This window comes from Harpia harpyja, chromosome 23, assembly GCF_026419915.1.
Source record: "Harpia harpyja isolate bHarHar1 chromosome 23, bHarHar1 primary haplotype, whole genome shotgun sequence".
NCBI lineage: Eukaryota > Metazoa > Chordata > Aves > Accipitriformes > Accipitridae > Harpia > Harpia harpyja.
This window is the reverse complement of record NC_068962.1, coordinates 15803884-15820005: the sequence shown is the minus strand read 5'-3', so window position 1 is coordinate 15820005 and position 16122 is coordinate 15803884. Positions and strand designations below refer to the sequence as shown.

Below are 16122 nucleotides of genomic sequence, written 5' to 3'. Positions count from 1 at the left end.
TATCAATTGTGTATCAGCTATAGGATGTTTACTAGCCTTTTCCTTGCAAGACGAGTGGCTGTGCCATGCAGCAGTGATGCTATGAAAAGTATAGAGGGTTTCCCAGGGAAGGAGAACAACAGAGAGGGCATCTGGGAACCAGTATTGCAGCAGGACAGAGAACAGCAAGTGCTGCGACCTGAGTGCCCTGAAACAAGTTTTGGATGGAGAAGCTGGGCAGAGTATCAAGCCTGGAGAACAAAGATACGTCGCAGTCATCTGTGGCCGTGCTGTGGAAGAGAGGTGCTGAAAATACTCTCTCTGGCAACAGAAGGCGGGACGTGCTGGGTGTAGCATCCCAGCAGCAAGAGCCGGTTCGCACTGGATGAGCATCTCGGATTTTCCACTTCTTTACTGCTTTAACACTACGTGTCCTGTCAGAGGGCCACTGTGGGCAATGTGTCATTCCTGGATTTCGCAGGACATCCTTCTCCAAGCAGTTACCCTGGAATGTGATCTGACTTTTAAGAAATTATTCCTATAGCCCTCAGCAGGTTTTTTTATTTGGTTCTGTTTCTAAGCAGCTGTGGCATCTTGGAAAGGCAAGGCTCCCTGCCCTGTTAAGGCACTGTAGGCTACAGGTGTGGAAAAACAAATGCATTTGGCATAAACAATAATGAATTTAGGTCCACGGCAAAGACATGTCCCTTAGACAAATCTGTTCAGATATCCTGCTGATCAGAACAACATAAAAGCCTAGGTAAGAGTATAAACTAATATAGTTTAGGCATGTTTTTCTTAATAATCCGTATGGAGAGAAATAATTTTGCAATAGACCTTACATCTGTAGACACAGATATGTATGTATTTTTTCTACTTGAATTATTCCTATTTAATGAAACTTTTAAGCTGCAGACAACTATTTCTTAGGGATCCTCTGCATTGTAGTTTAATCATTATTCCAGCTTATCGAAAAAAGTCACGATGACCTTTTGTTGCTGCATTTTGTACCTCTGTTGGCTAAATGAATGTCTGCCTGGAACACGCTGTGAGATCAGTGTATTTGGGAAAAAATAACCTTTGTGTGGTGGGATAATAAAAAGAGCTACATTTGCAATAAAATGAACAATCTTGATCTTTCTGAGAATCAGCGACTCAGTGGAGGCTCTAAGGCAAAGGCAGTCCCCTCAGTAGACCCAGGGCGGTGTTTTGAAAGCCGCTTCTTGTCTTCAAAGTTATCCTGATGCCCTCCAGCCTGAACATTAATGACTTCCCAGAAGCATTTGTGGCATTTGAGGAAAAGTTCAAGCGATAAAGGCGCTCAGCACAGATATTGTCTTGCTCTTGTCAAAGCGACAGTGCCCTACCAGAGGGCATGACATCTGCTCTGCGGCGTGTCAGGTGGTGCGTGTAGGCTCCTTGAGAAATGCCTTTGCTTTCTGAAAGTTCACAAACGACCGCATCTATTGCTCACCGTTCTCACTTCCAGCACCCGGCTCCCGCAGCTCGGTGGCTGGGACGGCTGCGGGACAGAAAACGTGGTGGTTTGCTGAGAATTTGCGTAAAACCTCTGAGGCCAGAAGAAACGGGGAACGCTGCTCAGAGCTAGATAATTTTAAAAAAAACCACAATAAAATGGAAATCAATATAAAAGTTACATTTTGGAGATTTTATTGTTTTTTGAAACAAAATATTAGAATAGTGATGCTGGGGCTTTTTCAGCTCCAAAGCTCTGCACAAGGCTGTGTGATGACACCAGGCTCAGCCTTTGCTGAGTTTCTGTAGCCCTCACAATTTTGGAGGTAAGTTTGAAAAAGCAAAACATGTATTTCAAAATCCAGGGGACTAACGAATAGAGCTCTAAATTTGTTGATTTTAAGACGCTCATGCCCCTCCTCAATCAGCCTGACATAGCAAGGGAAGAGACTTAAAAGAACAATTTTTAAGAATTTCTTTAGTATATGCTGATAATAATTTGCTTTACATTTATTTAAAGTCTGTGGCAGGCAATTATACCCCTTTTTCGCTCTCAGACGCTGTGTGTTTGGTTTTTTCTGCTGTTTTTTCTTGACTGGAATATTGTTGCTGGAGCGGATGATGACTCCTGCGTCCTCCATGTTCTTGACGTTCAGTCTTTGCTACGCACTGTCACACATTTGCTCTCTTTTGGGGGGTTACGTAGTTCCAGGTCACCTTCATGTGGTGAGCGGTTTATTTTAAATAAGTGGTGTATTGCAGGGGAAAAGTTGTCATTGCTCTTTTCACAGCGTAGACTTTTGAACAAAACTGGCTGATTATTCAAATTTAGCTTTAATGTATGCTAGGCTGCAGTATGTAATTGCTCACCGCATTTCCTCGTGCAAAGATTCAAAAAGTCTTGTAAGTAAATTGCAGCCTCGGTGCTGAGATTCCTCCCAGGCAGCTAATGGCTTTGGGGTTGCTCTCTGTCAGATCAGAGTCTCTTTCTGACACCATTATTTTTCTGCCGGCTTGACTTGCACCTAAGTGTCAGGCAGGGGTGGGACCCACTAACCTCAGAAAACTTGCAGGAAAATAAATCCAAGCGAGCGCTTCCACACGTCTTGCTGAAATGTGTACAAAACCACTGGCTGTTTATTACTGTACGTTGCAGCCTGTCATGGTTTTTTTTTTCATGTTGTTTACTTTTAAGAGCCATTTTTTGGGGTGGCAATCACACTTATGTTTAGACCAGAGCTCTCCCATAAATAGGGAATTAAACTTCAGTTGTTAGGAGATGACTTGTCACAACCTTATCAAATGTCTGTCTCCTCAGCCCTGCTGAAATGTCTCCATATAAAAGGGAAATGGTTATATATTATGTCCTCTTTCTCTGCGTTGGACACCTCTGGGCCACTTGTCACTAAGGTGAGTTTGAAAAGCAGTTTACTCGGAGCGAACCAGGCAAGTCCTTGGACCGCCTCCTCTTTCCCGTGCTAACGGGAGCCAAGCTCACCCCATGTATTATATTTCTGTAAATGACATTAAGGATTGTTAGTAAAATGTCTGTTTGGTCTAGACTGTGCCCTGGTTATCTGTGCCTTAGTAACTCGGCTGGACACCACTATTTGCACAATCCAGTGGTTACTCTGAGAGCAAATTAATCGGTTTTCTGCCAAAGCACTGACCTCCTGTGATTGATTGACCTGGCGAACAGTCCTCTGCTGACAACGGGGTATAAAAAAGGGACTTCTGAGTAAATGAGCGTCGTTAGACTCCGAACCGCTTGGAGCCATGAGGGTGATACTGTTGGCTGTGGTTTACATTCCGTTCACCGTGGCCGTGGAACGGTAAGAAAACACATCCAGCATCGCTGGCGCGTCTCAGCTGGCTTCCCAGGGTGACCCGTGCTTGTTGCTACCTGGGGTCTCAAGAAAGAAACACATTTAAAAAAAGAAAGAGTATATGAGAGGTCTAGAAAGGAGAAACAGTTCATTTTTGTGTGTTTATTTTATTTGCGTAGAATCCCCCTCGTTAAATTCAAATCTATCAAGAAACAGCTGAAGGAAAAGGGAGAATTAGAGGAATTTTGGAGGAATCACCACCCTGACGTTTTTGCCAGGAGGTACCTGCATTGCTTCCCTGCAGATATTGCTTTATCAGCAGGAACCACTTCAGAAAGGCTGTATGATTACATGAATGTAAGTACAGTTTTGGTAATGCAATCATAAGGACTCGTTGTTCTCTTGAAGGCAGATTTTTTTCCCCAGCACTTTGCAGGTCTAGTCTCTCAATGAAATTATAGAGCTTGAGATGGCTCATCACTCTGCTCTGTAAATATTAGATCATAAAAAAATTAGTTTACCAATCTGCAAAATAAAGCACATATAGATCTAGGTTAGCATGGGACCTGGGTAGAAAGCTGATGTAGTCCAGCAGTGATAGTCCTGTGACAAGTTTTATTTTTGTATAGACCTGTATTGGACTTGGTAGGTCTCCAAACAAATGTGGAAGGTTTGCCAGTATCAGTCTTGGCTCAGGATTGGGTTTTTAGAAGCAGAATCTGATTACTTCATTTAGATCTTGTCCTGGTTTTGGCTGGGATAGAGTTAATATTCTTCCTAATAGCTGGTATAGCTGGTATAGTAGCGAGCAGCTGTGCAGTGCTTAGCTGCAGGCTGGGATTAAATCATGACAGCTGTATTCTGTTTATCAGAAACTTGCATGTTTGCATGTTATAAAAAAATCCCCCAAATCTCATTTATTTGATCACATGGAGTTATAAATCAGTGATAACAAAGACTAGAGTAGAGTTTTTATTTTTCTGCTTTTACCTCCTGAGCTTAATGTGTATTAAATATTGGAGACTGACCTGGGTCTCGCACTAACCTGGCTGAATTTACCAACTAAACTGAAAAAGGAAAAATATGAGCTTCATTGGATCTCAGACAGGCAAGTCAGCAGGTCAACCATTTTGTAAACTCTCCTTCCTTTCATTTTGTCCATTTGGATGGTCTCTGTTTTCTGTTTTAATTGGTTCTTCTGTTATGCTTATCTAAAGGAAAGCTAAGTTCTAGAAATGTTGTGGAGGCTGCATCTGGACAGGGAAGGAAAGGGAAAGCCAAATTAATTCAGCAAGAACTTCCTGACACTTGAGGGGCATAAAGAAATATGTCAAGATGAGCTAGAGATGTGTGTGAAGAACAAAGGAGACTGAAACATTTTGGCCTGCTTTAAAGCTTGTCAAAGAGGGATAAATCTCAAAATGACAAAAGAAAACTCACTTCCCCAGTACATCCAGCTAGCACCAGGAACAGTTTTGTGGAGGTTTCAGTGCAGTGTGTGTGTGGTTTTCCTGGTTTTTTTTTTTTTGGATGAATATGTCTTAGAGCTGCCTCACTTTACAGATTAATCGATAAAGGTTTGTTTAATACAGGAAGGAATAAAATCCTGCTGAATAGCTGGATATTCTCTTAAATGGCACGCTTGCTTGCCTTTTCATGATTATCTCATTCAGACCTTAAACTCCGGGGTCAGAAACTATATTCAGTGTATTAACAAGTATGCACTGGAAGATGCATATTCAAGTATTTGTATTGCTACAAAAGGCTTGGCACTGGCTATTGCTTTTCTATCTGCATTTGAATTCCAGAAATGCCTCTTCCTAAAAATAGGTCTCTTAATGCTGAAGTGCTCTTCCAGGGCCAGATAGGGGCACTTAGACACTTGCATTCGGGATGTGGATAAGCTCTTCACTCCAGCATTCCCGTGTTCACAGATTATCTCTAGCCTCTGTTGGTATCCAGGGATGATGGTCAGTGGTTTCTTTATCTGCTGGATGAACTTTGTTCAGTACATCAGATACAGTCTGTGCAACTGAATTCATTTTTTGACTTGCTAATAGCTGCTAATTATGAAGGAAAAAGCCCAGCCACATATGACAGCATTTGTGCCACCGGTCGGAGCCCTCTGAGGCCGGCGGAGGCGGGTCGTGCTGTCTTTGCATCACTGATTTCTTACTGACATCAGTAGGGAGCTGCCTGAAAGCCTGCGTGGTGGTGCGAGAGCTTATTCTTGGGGTTGACCTTGCCACCGCTGAAGTTGGTGCAAGAGGGCTTGTTGACTTCATGGGGAACCCAACTGCATGTTTGCTTAAAAGGCTTTAAAAATGCCGCGCTGTTACGCATGCAGCTGGAGTGAAATCAGCTGCCCGCAGCCACTCGTGGAGCAAGACACACTTCCCTGTGGCATGCATTTACGTTTAAATGAAATTGCACCGAATCCCCTGAGAAAGCCTTGCGGGATGGTCCCAAGTCTGCTTTTTCCTTAGGAATAGCTGACCAGGAGGCAGCCTGGGGCTGACCGGGTTGTTCCTCCCCCAGGCACAGTACTACGGAGTTGTGAGCGTCGGCACGCCGCCCCAGAGGTTCACCGTCGTCTTCGACACCGGCTCCTCCAATTTTTGGGTCCCTTCGGCTTATTGCATCAGCGAAGCATGCAGTAAGAAACGTTACCCTCCCTTATGCTCCTCGTGCCTTCAGGTACCTTGGCCACCTCTCCTTTCCCAAGGAGCTCGCCTGCAGCAGGGATTTGGGAGGGGAGGATTTGGAGCAGCCCTGAGGACCGCTCTCCCCTCCCCGGTTTGCTCCTCCGTCTCGGCCCCTCCGTGCCACCCGCAGGGCAGGTGCCGGCGGCAGCCGCCAAACGTCCCTCCGCACCACAAGGTGCCTGACGTAAAAGGCATGAAAATAAAACCAGGAGAGCCACGAATAGGGGTGGAAATGTGGAAATGCCCGTTTTTCTTTTAATTTGTCTTTAAAACCCAAAATAACCTCCGAGGTACGGAAAAAACGGGGTGCCTGGAGGGGAACGGGTACCTCTGTCGACACCTTCCTTGTAAGACAACGAAAAACCTGTCTCGCCTGCACCTTGGCCGGTCGTGCATCGAGGAGGGGGTGCGTTGCCGAGGCCTCCCCTCGGTGCACAGGTGTCATTTGTTTTGTGTAGGGGTGCACCAGAAATTTAAGTCCTTTCTGTCGGATTCGTATGAGCACGGAGGGGAAGCCTTCTCCTTGCAGTACGGCACGGGACAGCTTCTGGGCATTGCTGGCAAAGACACGCTGCAGGTGAGCGTCCACCTAAAAGGGGTGTCCGGCTCCAGTTCAGCCAGGTTCTCAGGGTGGTTTAGATACTGGCCTTGCCCTGGAAACCTTGCCTGGCTTAGGCAAGGGCAGGGCGAGGTCTTACCAAGCCAGATATTGAGAAGTGTGGGTGCCACTCTGGCTTTGGGCTACCCAGACAAATCCTTAAGGTTTTATTTTGCATTTCTGCTTCTCTCCTTGGGTCCTGTCCCGGGTTTATGAAGAAACATCCACAGAATTAAGGTATTAAAGGGAATCGGTGCAGCCTACCCACCAAATGGGCACCTGCTATGTTGATGCAAGTCACACAAGGATATCCAGGCTTTATAAACTGAATGAATCCGTTGATACGGATCTGAAACATGGCTAATTTCTTGTAATTGATGGTGTCTTTGCTTTCAATTATGGGGTTTTTTGTACCAAACAGATAAGTAACATCTCCATCAAGGGACAGGACTTTGGCGAGTCGGTGTTTGAGCCAGGAATAACCTTTGCCCTTGCCCACTTTGATGGCGTGCTGGGCTTGGGCTACCCCTCCTTAGCAGTGGGCAATGCTCTGCCTGTGTTTGACAGCATCATGAACCAGCAGCTGGTAGAGGAGCCGGTCTTCTCTTTCTATCTGAAAAGGTCAGTCTTTAAGGTGACACTGCCAAAAAAAGAAGTAAATCTGTTTTAATTGTTGGTAGAGACAACCATGCATCTGTATAAAGCTTTAACTCTAGAAAGTAATTTCCCCCATTTCTTGTTTTTTGGTGGTTTTTTTTTTTTCAATTTGACACTGAAACATATGGAGTGAAAAGGAAAAATGTTATGGGGAGGACCATGAATTTTTGGATGGAGAGTTATTCTTGTTGGAGCTGGTCATAAACAAAAGAAAAGCTCCCAGCTCAGACTCACCATGTCTGAGGTGCCAGAGGTTTCCTTCTGGCCTATGGAGATGAGCAGAAATGCCGAGCTACACCCAAGTAGCCACATTTAAGAAAAAAATGTTGTTCCCTAATCTAGACCTAGCTGTAACTCCACCAATTTATCCAGTGTTTATTCTGAGGTGAGAGTAGCAACTGGCTCAACCTGCTCCTGATGCCTATCTTAGCCCTTGGCAGCCTACAGTAAGTCTTCTCAGAGGTTGCTTGGAGGCTCTGAGTTGGGACATATGCAGTTATAATTTAGAAATAATCCCTTCCAGCCATCCATATCTGAATTTAGAAAGGGCTGTGGTTCGTCTTTTGCTTTTTAAGTGTAATCTCATGGGTGCATGCTGGCACACTCCCATGTCTGTTTTAACCTGCCTTCTGCTTTCAGAGGAGATGACACCGAGAATGGTGGTGAGTTGCTTCTGGGGGGGATAGACGATTCTCTCTACAAAGGTTCAATCCACTGGGTCCCGGTCACCGAGAAAAGCTACTGGCAAATACACCTGAACAAGTATGTATGTATGAAATACCTGGTGGAATTTATCTCGTGAGTAAAACCTGCAGAGACAGAAACACCTGGTGATACAGATGCAGGAGGACTCAGCTGCAGTGTTTTACCCTTGTGCCTCTCAAAGAGGGGGTTCACCAGGATGAGACCGGGGTTTATTAGCTCTCTAAATCTGCTGTGACATGGGTAGCTGGTTTCTGGGGGAGCATGTTAATATGTTTTGATATGATACACCAGTGGTCAAGCTGACTCTTGGCGGACTATTCAGTTAAGGCACCCAGGAACTGAATCCAGCTCCGGGTCCTGCTCTCATCCTTCCTGTTAACCTTGGTCAAAGTAGTCAGTGTCCCTTCGTTCCTCCTCCAGCTGCGTAAATCGATGAGGACACATCCCTGTGTGTGGGGACAAATTTTTTAAGTCCTTTTGCTAGGACTTAAGAAAAAAAGGAGAGTTTATCATCTCTGGAGGAAAGGGCGGGCAACTTGGGAGGAGTACAGGGATCTTAGATCATACAGAGAGAAAATTAGAAAGGCGAAAGCTCAGCTAGAACTAAATCTGGCCACTATCATAAGGGACAACAAAAAATGTTTTTACAAATATGTTAACAGTAAAAAGAATTCCAAGGAGAATATCTATCCTTTAATGGATACAGAAGGGAACGTAGCAACCAGTGATGAGGAAAAGGCCGAGGTACTTAATGCCTTCTTGGCCTCAGTCTTTAATAGTGAGTCCAGTCATCCTCAGGGTACTCCACCTCATGAGCTGGAAGGTAAGGATGGAGAGCAGAACATACCCCCCTTAATCCAGGAGGAATTAGTTAGGGACCTGCTACGCCATCTGGACACTCACAAATCTATGGGACCTGATGGGATCCATCCAAGAGTACTGAGGGAACTGGCAGAGGTCCTTGCCAAGCCACTCTCCATCATCTATCAGCGTTCCTGGTCAACAGGGGAGGTCCCAGAGGACTGGAGGCTTGCCAATGTGACTCCCATTTATAAGAAGGGTCGGAGGGAGGACCCGGGGAACTACAGGCCTGTTAGCCTGACCTCGGTACCGGGAAAGATTATGGAACGGTTTGTTTTGAGAGCACTCACACGGCAGCTCCAGGATAAGAGGGGGATCAGGCCCAGTCAGCATGGGTTTACGAAAGGCAGGTCCTGCTTGACCACCCTGATCTCCTTCTATGACCAGGTGACCCGCCTAGTGGATGAGGGAAAGGCTGTCGATGTTATTTTCCTAGACTTCAGCAAGGCCTTTGACACTGTCTCTCATGGCATACTCCTGGAGAAGCTGGCGTCTCGTGGCCTGGATAAGTGCACTATTCACTGGGTGAAAAACTGGCTGGATGGACGAGCCCAGAGGGTCGTGGTGAATGGGGTGAAATCCAGTTGGCGGCGGGTCACAAGTGGTGTTCCCCAGGGCTCGGTGTTGGGGCCAGTTCTGTTTAATATCTTTATCGATGATTTGGATGAGGGGATTGAGCGCACCCTCAGCAAGTCTGCAGACGACACCAAGTTGGGAGGCAGGGTCGAACTGCTTGAGGGTAGGGAGGCTCTACAGAGAGATCTGGACAGGCTGGATCGATGGGCTGAGGCCAACTGTATGAAGTTTAACACGGCCAAGTGCCGGGTCCTGCACTTCGGTCACGGCAACCCCATGCAGCGCTACAGGCTTGGGGAAGAGTGGCTGGAAAGCTGCCCGGCAGAGAAAGACCTGGGGGTGCTGGCTGACAGCCGGCTGAATATGAGCCAGCAGTGTGCCCAGGTGGCCAAGAAGGCCAACGGCATCCTGGCCTGTATCAGGAACAGTGTGGCCAGCAGGAGCAGGGAGGTGGTTGTTCCCCTGTACTGGGCACTGGTGAGGCCGCACCTCGAGTCCTGTGTTCAGTTTTGGGCCCCTCACTACAGGAAAGACATTGAGGTGCTGGAGCGTGTCCAGAGAAGGGCAACCGAGTTGGTGAGGGGCCTGGAGCACAAGTCTTATGAGGAGCGGCTGAGGGAGCTGGGGTTGTTCAGTCTGGAAAAGAGGAGGCTGAGGGGAGACCTTATCGCTCTCTACAACTACCTGAAAGGGGGTTGTAGTGAGGTGGGTGTTGGTCTCTTCTGTCAGGTGTCTGGAGATAGGACAAGAGGAAATGGCCTCAAGTTGAGGCAAGGGAGATTTAGGTTAGATATTAGGAAAAATTTTTTTACTGAGAGGGTTGTCAAACATTGGAATGGGCTGCCCAGGGAAGTGGTTGAGTCACCATCCCTGGAGGTATTCAAAAAGCGAGTGGATAGGGAACTCCAGGGCATGGTTTAGGGGGCATGGTTAATGGTTGGACTCGATGATCTTGAAGGTCTTTTCCAACCGAAATGATTCTATGATTCTATGAAATTCATCAGCAGGCGGCAAATGATGAGGGCTGTAGGAGGCCCGAGAGAGAAAAGTGGGTCCACAGAGAAGACATCTTCCTCATGCAGTTTCCTTTGATTAATTTCTTGTCTTGTAAAGACATTCTTATCTTTTAAGACTGGCAAAGCTTGGCAGCTAGTTTTAACTTCAGTCTGCACTCCAGTACTTCAGCTAGCAATAGTATGCTGCTTCAGTCACAGTGTATATGCCATTTCCTTAAAGATGCTTTGTTTTTCACTTGCAGTATAAAGATCCAGGGTCGGGTGGCATTTTGCTCCCACGGCTGCGAAGCCATCGTTGACTCGGGCACTTCTCTTATCACTGGCCCCTCTTCACAAATCAGGCGATTACAGGAGTATATTGGGGCAAGTCCGTCGCATACTGGAGAGGTAAAAACCATAGAGCCAGAAAACAGCCAGAGAGGAAGAGAAACTGCTATTTGGTGCAACGAGCTTATAGGGTGGGAAAAAAACTGAAATAACTGTTCAGAAAGGTCTCAGGGAAAGCCTGGATTCCAGGACAGCACTGGATTCAGAGCCAGGCTGGTTTTGACCCATCTGCCTTGCTTTGCTGCCCCAGCCCTCGTCCCTGATGTCCACCTCCTCTCCTGTACTCGTCAGTGCTGGTGTGTAAGGAAATAACAGGGGTGTCAGTTTGAGGAATCGATCTCTACATCAGAGAGAATTTTCTTTCGCAAAATCGGAGGAGCGCTTCCTTTCAAAGTCCCTGGCGATAGCTGTCGGCTGGCTCGAGCCAGGAGGGGTTTGGTGCTGACGGCCAGCCCTGTCAGCAGCGAATGGAAAGGGAAAGGTATCGTAATTACAGCCCGATAATGGCTCCACTGACAGCACCTCTGTCAGCTTGCAGCGGAGCAGACGGTGGTGTGCCGGGGCTCCCGGGAGGGATGCTCAGCTCTGATGCTCGCAACGCTGGCTCCTGCCAGATGAGCCACGGGGTGTGGGACAGACCTTGCTGTCTCTCCTTCTCCCTCCTGAACCTTATTCCTCTGTCTCCTCGCTGGTTTCCCTCTCCTCCCTGCCGCTCTCTTCTGCATCCCCTTTGCCGATGCTCCCCACCGCTCCTCCTCGTCCCTGCCCGCCCTCCGAGGAGCACCTCCACCTCCTCCAGCAGGCCAGCACAGCCTCCATGTATCACTTCACGCTCTCCCTGGCCCCACACCTGCAGTCCCCAGCTCCCCACGCCTCGCGTGGGGGGCTCGCGTGAGCCGAGGTTGCTCGAGGTAGGTGAGGCTGTCCCACCGCCTTTCCCACGGGGCAGGCAGGGATGGCTCTCTGCCGCCCTTCGCACCTTCCTGCCATGGCACGACCGAACCCTCGTAACATCTAAAAGTGTTGAGATAACAAGCCTGAGACGGCTAAACCCACCCGCCTCCAGGGAAAGAGCAGTTTATTTTTACCGTCCCTTATTGCTGGCCCTTGGCTGACTCCCACGGGTAATTACTACATCGCCACAGCTCCAGTGCCCCAAGCACAGCTGCCACGTACGGCTTCTGTTAACTTCGTAGTTGTCTTGATCCTGACACAAAGCTGCACTTGGAAGAAAATTCTTTGCTCTGGGCAACGATCAAAGACAAAGTGGACCTTTAATCTGCCTCCTTTTGTAAGAGGAGGACCTGGAGTGTGGCATCTGTGTAACTCCTGAGGCTTCTGATTCTTTCTCAATTAACCCTTAAATTTTGTTTTCATTCCAATTTTCAGATACATGTCAAACAGTATGCTTTAGTAACAAGTTGGTTTTATAATGGTACATACTAATGGATATAGATAAAATATGTATTTCCAATGCATTTATATTAGCGTAATGTAAACAAGAAACAGGCTGTTGCAGTATATGTTTATATACTCCAGTGCTGACGTAAGAGCACTCAGCCAGTATCTCAGAGTCTGCAAAAAAGCATCCTGAAAATAAGACTTTCTATGACTGTTTTTGTAGAAACCCCAGACAGGCTGAGTATATTGGCTCAAATTTATTCCGGTATAAGTGGGTGCATCCATCAGTGATTTTATCAGAACTTTTATCTCTTTCCAGCAAAGATTAATTTGTTCTGGACATACTAGCTGTGTAAATGAATTATGTCTTGCTTCTCTTATCCCACAAACCATTATACTGGCTTTTTTACCCTTGTCCTCTGTATCCCACGGTTTATTTTTTCTAATGGTATGATACCTGATAAGTATACACAAGATTTAGAGCTATGTTTTCATAAAGCAGATTTAACAACAACAAAAAGTAGATTCTTCCTTCTAGGAAGCCTCTAAAACAATGACTTTAAACACTACAGTTTACAGCAAAGATCCCTCTGGGGCTTGGAGCATTCTGCAGTGCCATTTAACACACCAGTTGTTTCATGAAATAACTAGAAAGGCCAGGAAATGATCTTCTGTGTTACTGTAAGTGATTGTATTATTTATGGAAATTAATGACCATGCCAGAGTTTAGTCCTCCTTCTGCTCTTTCCACTGCAGGGCAGAGTATAAGCATAAAGTGCTGTATTCCTCACTGGCTTTTTTCCCCTAAAATGACGATGTTACGGGAGGGAGTGGGGTGAAGCCGCAGCCATAGGACCCTCCTCGCGTGGGCTGGGGGCAGCTCCCTCCAGCCCATCCAGGCCAGGGCATCGGAGGACTTTTGCTCAGCAGACCTTGCTAATACGGGTTCGCTGGGGCTCACACATTCAGTTTTGCTTCCGAGTTGTATGGCGGGGACGTCGGAGTCCCCCTTCGCCTTGTTCCTTTTGGGGCTCACAAGGGTTTTCATCAGCCCTGGGTCTGTAGGGGCTTTGGTGCAGTGGTCCGGGCTGCTAGGCTGGTTTGACCCAGTGCAGGAGCTGGAAAGCTGGAGGGCAGTGTTGGGCCATAAGTCAGCCTGATGCTGCTTCTCTGTAGTAAATTCACTATTACCTGCCGCAAAAGTCTCGAATTCAAAGGGCAATACTTAAAAAAAAAAAGGCAAACCGATCCCGTCTCAAGCAGTGCATCGCATACAGTTTCTCGTAGACTGCAGAAGACTCTCCAGCTTGCCTCACATAAGCTTCACCATCGGACACCACGAGTACAAGCTGACAGCAGAGCAATACATCGTAAAGGTGCGTATCCGTGGCCTCCCTGTTCCCCGCTCCCCGAGCTGGGGCTGGAGCAGGCGGCCGCAAGGACACGTGCTTTCCCTTCCAGGAGTCTATTGAAGACCAAACCTTCTGCATGAGCGGCTTTCAGTCTCTCGATATCACCACTCGCACCGGCCCGCTCTGGATTTTAGGAGATGTCTTTATGTCTGCTTTTTACTGCATTTTTGACCGTGGGAATGACAGAGTGGGATTTGCAAAAGCTGTTCATAGGAAGGATTACTACTGAGTTGTAATAGCATTTATTCTGCCTTAACCCAAATGTTAATGTAATGATCTTCAACGCATATGTGAAGGCAGGCTTTAACTGAAACTCTGGACCTAAATGCAGTCGTGTTGTCCCCCTCCAGGTTGTAAGGGCTTTGGGGTGATCCTTGTCCCAAATTATACAGTTTGGTTCAATCTCTGTATGTTTACAACTGAGAAACAATTTTTTCCTGAACAACTGATGGATGCCACAGCTCTCAGGATGAAGTGAAAACAGCTCAGCACTCAGATTTGCAAAAGAGCAGGAAGGATAAAAATGCTGAACAGTGCCAGGCTGACAAGATAGCACTTACAAGTGGGGGAAACTAATCCCTGTCTGGTCTGGGTATCCTTTTTTCTTCTTGTGTGCTAGTTTCCACTTCATTTCCTACTGAATTCCTTTTCCTCATTATTTTCCATGGTTGGGATTTGTCGAACCTGGCTTCCTTAGTGCCGTGTAAATTCTCTTTATATGGGCTTGCTCCAACCAGTTTATATAAAGAATTCGACCGATGCCTGTGTGACCACCATGCTTTCCACTACTGTCCCTTGCACGCAATTCCCTGCTCCTTACACCATCTCTCAAACCTGCTTTCTCCCTTGGGTTCATTCTCACCTGACACTTTTTTCCTCTTTTGGGTCTTGGTGTTTAATGTCCACGTCTTAGGTCAGGCGCTGCTTTTAGCATCTGACACCTCTGCCCGTCGGCCGTGCGGGCAGCTGGGAGCAGCGTCTATTCGCATTACAAAACCCAGACCGCAACCCCGTGCAAAGGGAGCTGCAAAGGGATACCGCAGCGTCCTTCCACCTCACGTGAGTTATGACACCAACACACCAGCACTAAACATCTACGGCCGCTTGCTCAGCCGCTTCTTGCCAGCAACGGCAGCAGCTTCAGCGCCGGCAGAGAAAGAGCCACAGGTCGCCGCGCTGATTTGGCAAAAGAAGATTCACCTAAATTATACTCGTTAGAGTATTTGGATTGCTAAAGCTGTCACTGCCCCCCGTACGTGGGAATAAAACTGAACCAAGCAAAACCTGCTTTGGGCTTAGCGCTGTTTCAGTGTCATTTTCTGTTTTCTTACGGCGGTTTCTGTGCGGCGAGGCCAGAGAGCAGGGGAGGAGAGGGTGCAACAGCAATTGAAAACTCAGGTTGCTCTGTGGCCTGGAAGGGAGAGATGGGGCGTGTTGGGGCTGCTTATATCTCCCTAAAGCTGAAAAATATCTGCAGCCCCAGCCCCGGGCACCTCCCAGGCGGGAGCTGGAGACCAGCCCCGCTGCGGCATCGCTGGGGCAGGGGGGGACACCATCGCTGGGGCAGGGGCTGGTGGTCCCGGGGGACTTGCCGCTGCCGCCTGTCTGGATGTGGCTGGCACAGACCAAACGCAACGTCCATTAGTGGCCTTGGCAGCATTACGATCACGGCCCTTTAGATTTCAAGGCTTCCGTTGTAAGACGCAGTATTACTAAAGCGAGACGGTTTACATGTAGGTAGCTCTGAAATAGTATTTCAGATCTTGCCTTCCAGTATGAAATACTCCCTCTCCCCGGCGCATGCTTTCATGGCTCTCTATTTGCAGCCACATTGTGTTATACATTTGGCATCCAGGCTATCAACCTCTAGCAATGGGGCCTCTGCTGCCAGTCGTCTCTTTTTGCGGACAAGATTGAGCTGTACGAAGTTACCGTGTGTGTTCAGGCCAATCTTGACTAGTTTCCCCTTTGTCCATATTACTCTTTAAAGAACAGAGTGACCATGAGCTAACATATTTGTCTAGAAAATGTCATTTGTTTGGTCGTAAACCAAGACAAACATCTATAAAGCCCTACCACCTGTTTAACAGCAGTGGGGTATTTTTTTCTCTACTATGCAGCAGACTTAACACTCTGGCATATATCCATTATTTCTAAAATACGTATATATTCCTCAAACATGAGCTTGCAGTCAGAGTTAGAGATCTGTTATTTATGACGGAGGATTTTAAGGGTGGTGGGACATGTCCCTACACCCGGTTGGTCCCTGCACCGACATCTCAGCTCCACGAATTCCAGTGCAGAGCATGAACACATCCTAGAAATATGTGGAAAGTCAGGCAGCGCGTGCAGGGACCGGCCCTCTCTTTGTTCTGATATATCTCATCCTGCTCAAGATTTAACACCATTTGATGGGAGCAAGCTGCTGCTCTGGCCTGTTTGTCTATCCTGGCTCTGTTCTCTCCTCAGTCTTTTCCAGCTTTGCCAACTTCTGTAGGTCTGCCTCACTGTTCGTGGTAGACATCAAGCTGGCTTGAGTGGTAGGTCGAACCTTTGCCAGAAGTGCTTCTTGACAGTTCAGTA

General features: G+C 47.2%; 1 protein-coding gene across 1 annotated transcript; it reads left to right on the top strand.

Annotated features, from left to right (window-relative positions):
* The first annotated feature begins 3168 nt into the window (after window positions 1–3168).
* Window positions 3169–14835, top strand: LOC128135504 (cathepsin E-A-like). Its single transcript, XM_052774489.1, has 9 exons — window positions 3169–3287; window positions 3461–3638; window positions 5820–5937; window positions 6445–6563; window positions 7006–7205; window positions 7881–8003; window positions 10642–10786; window positions 13405–13503; window positions 13589–14835. The coding sequence occupies exons 1-9, from the start codon at window positions 3232–3234 to the stop codon at window positions 13766–13768; spliced, it is 1218 nt and encodes a 405-aa protein (XP_052630449.1). The 5' UTR covers window positions 3169–3231; the 3' UTR covers window positions 13769–14835.
* Window positions 14836–16122: the final 1287 nt, after the last annotated feature.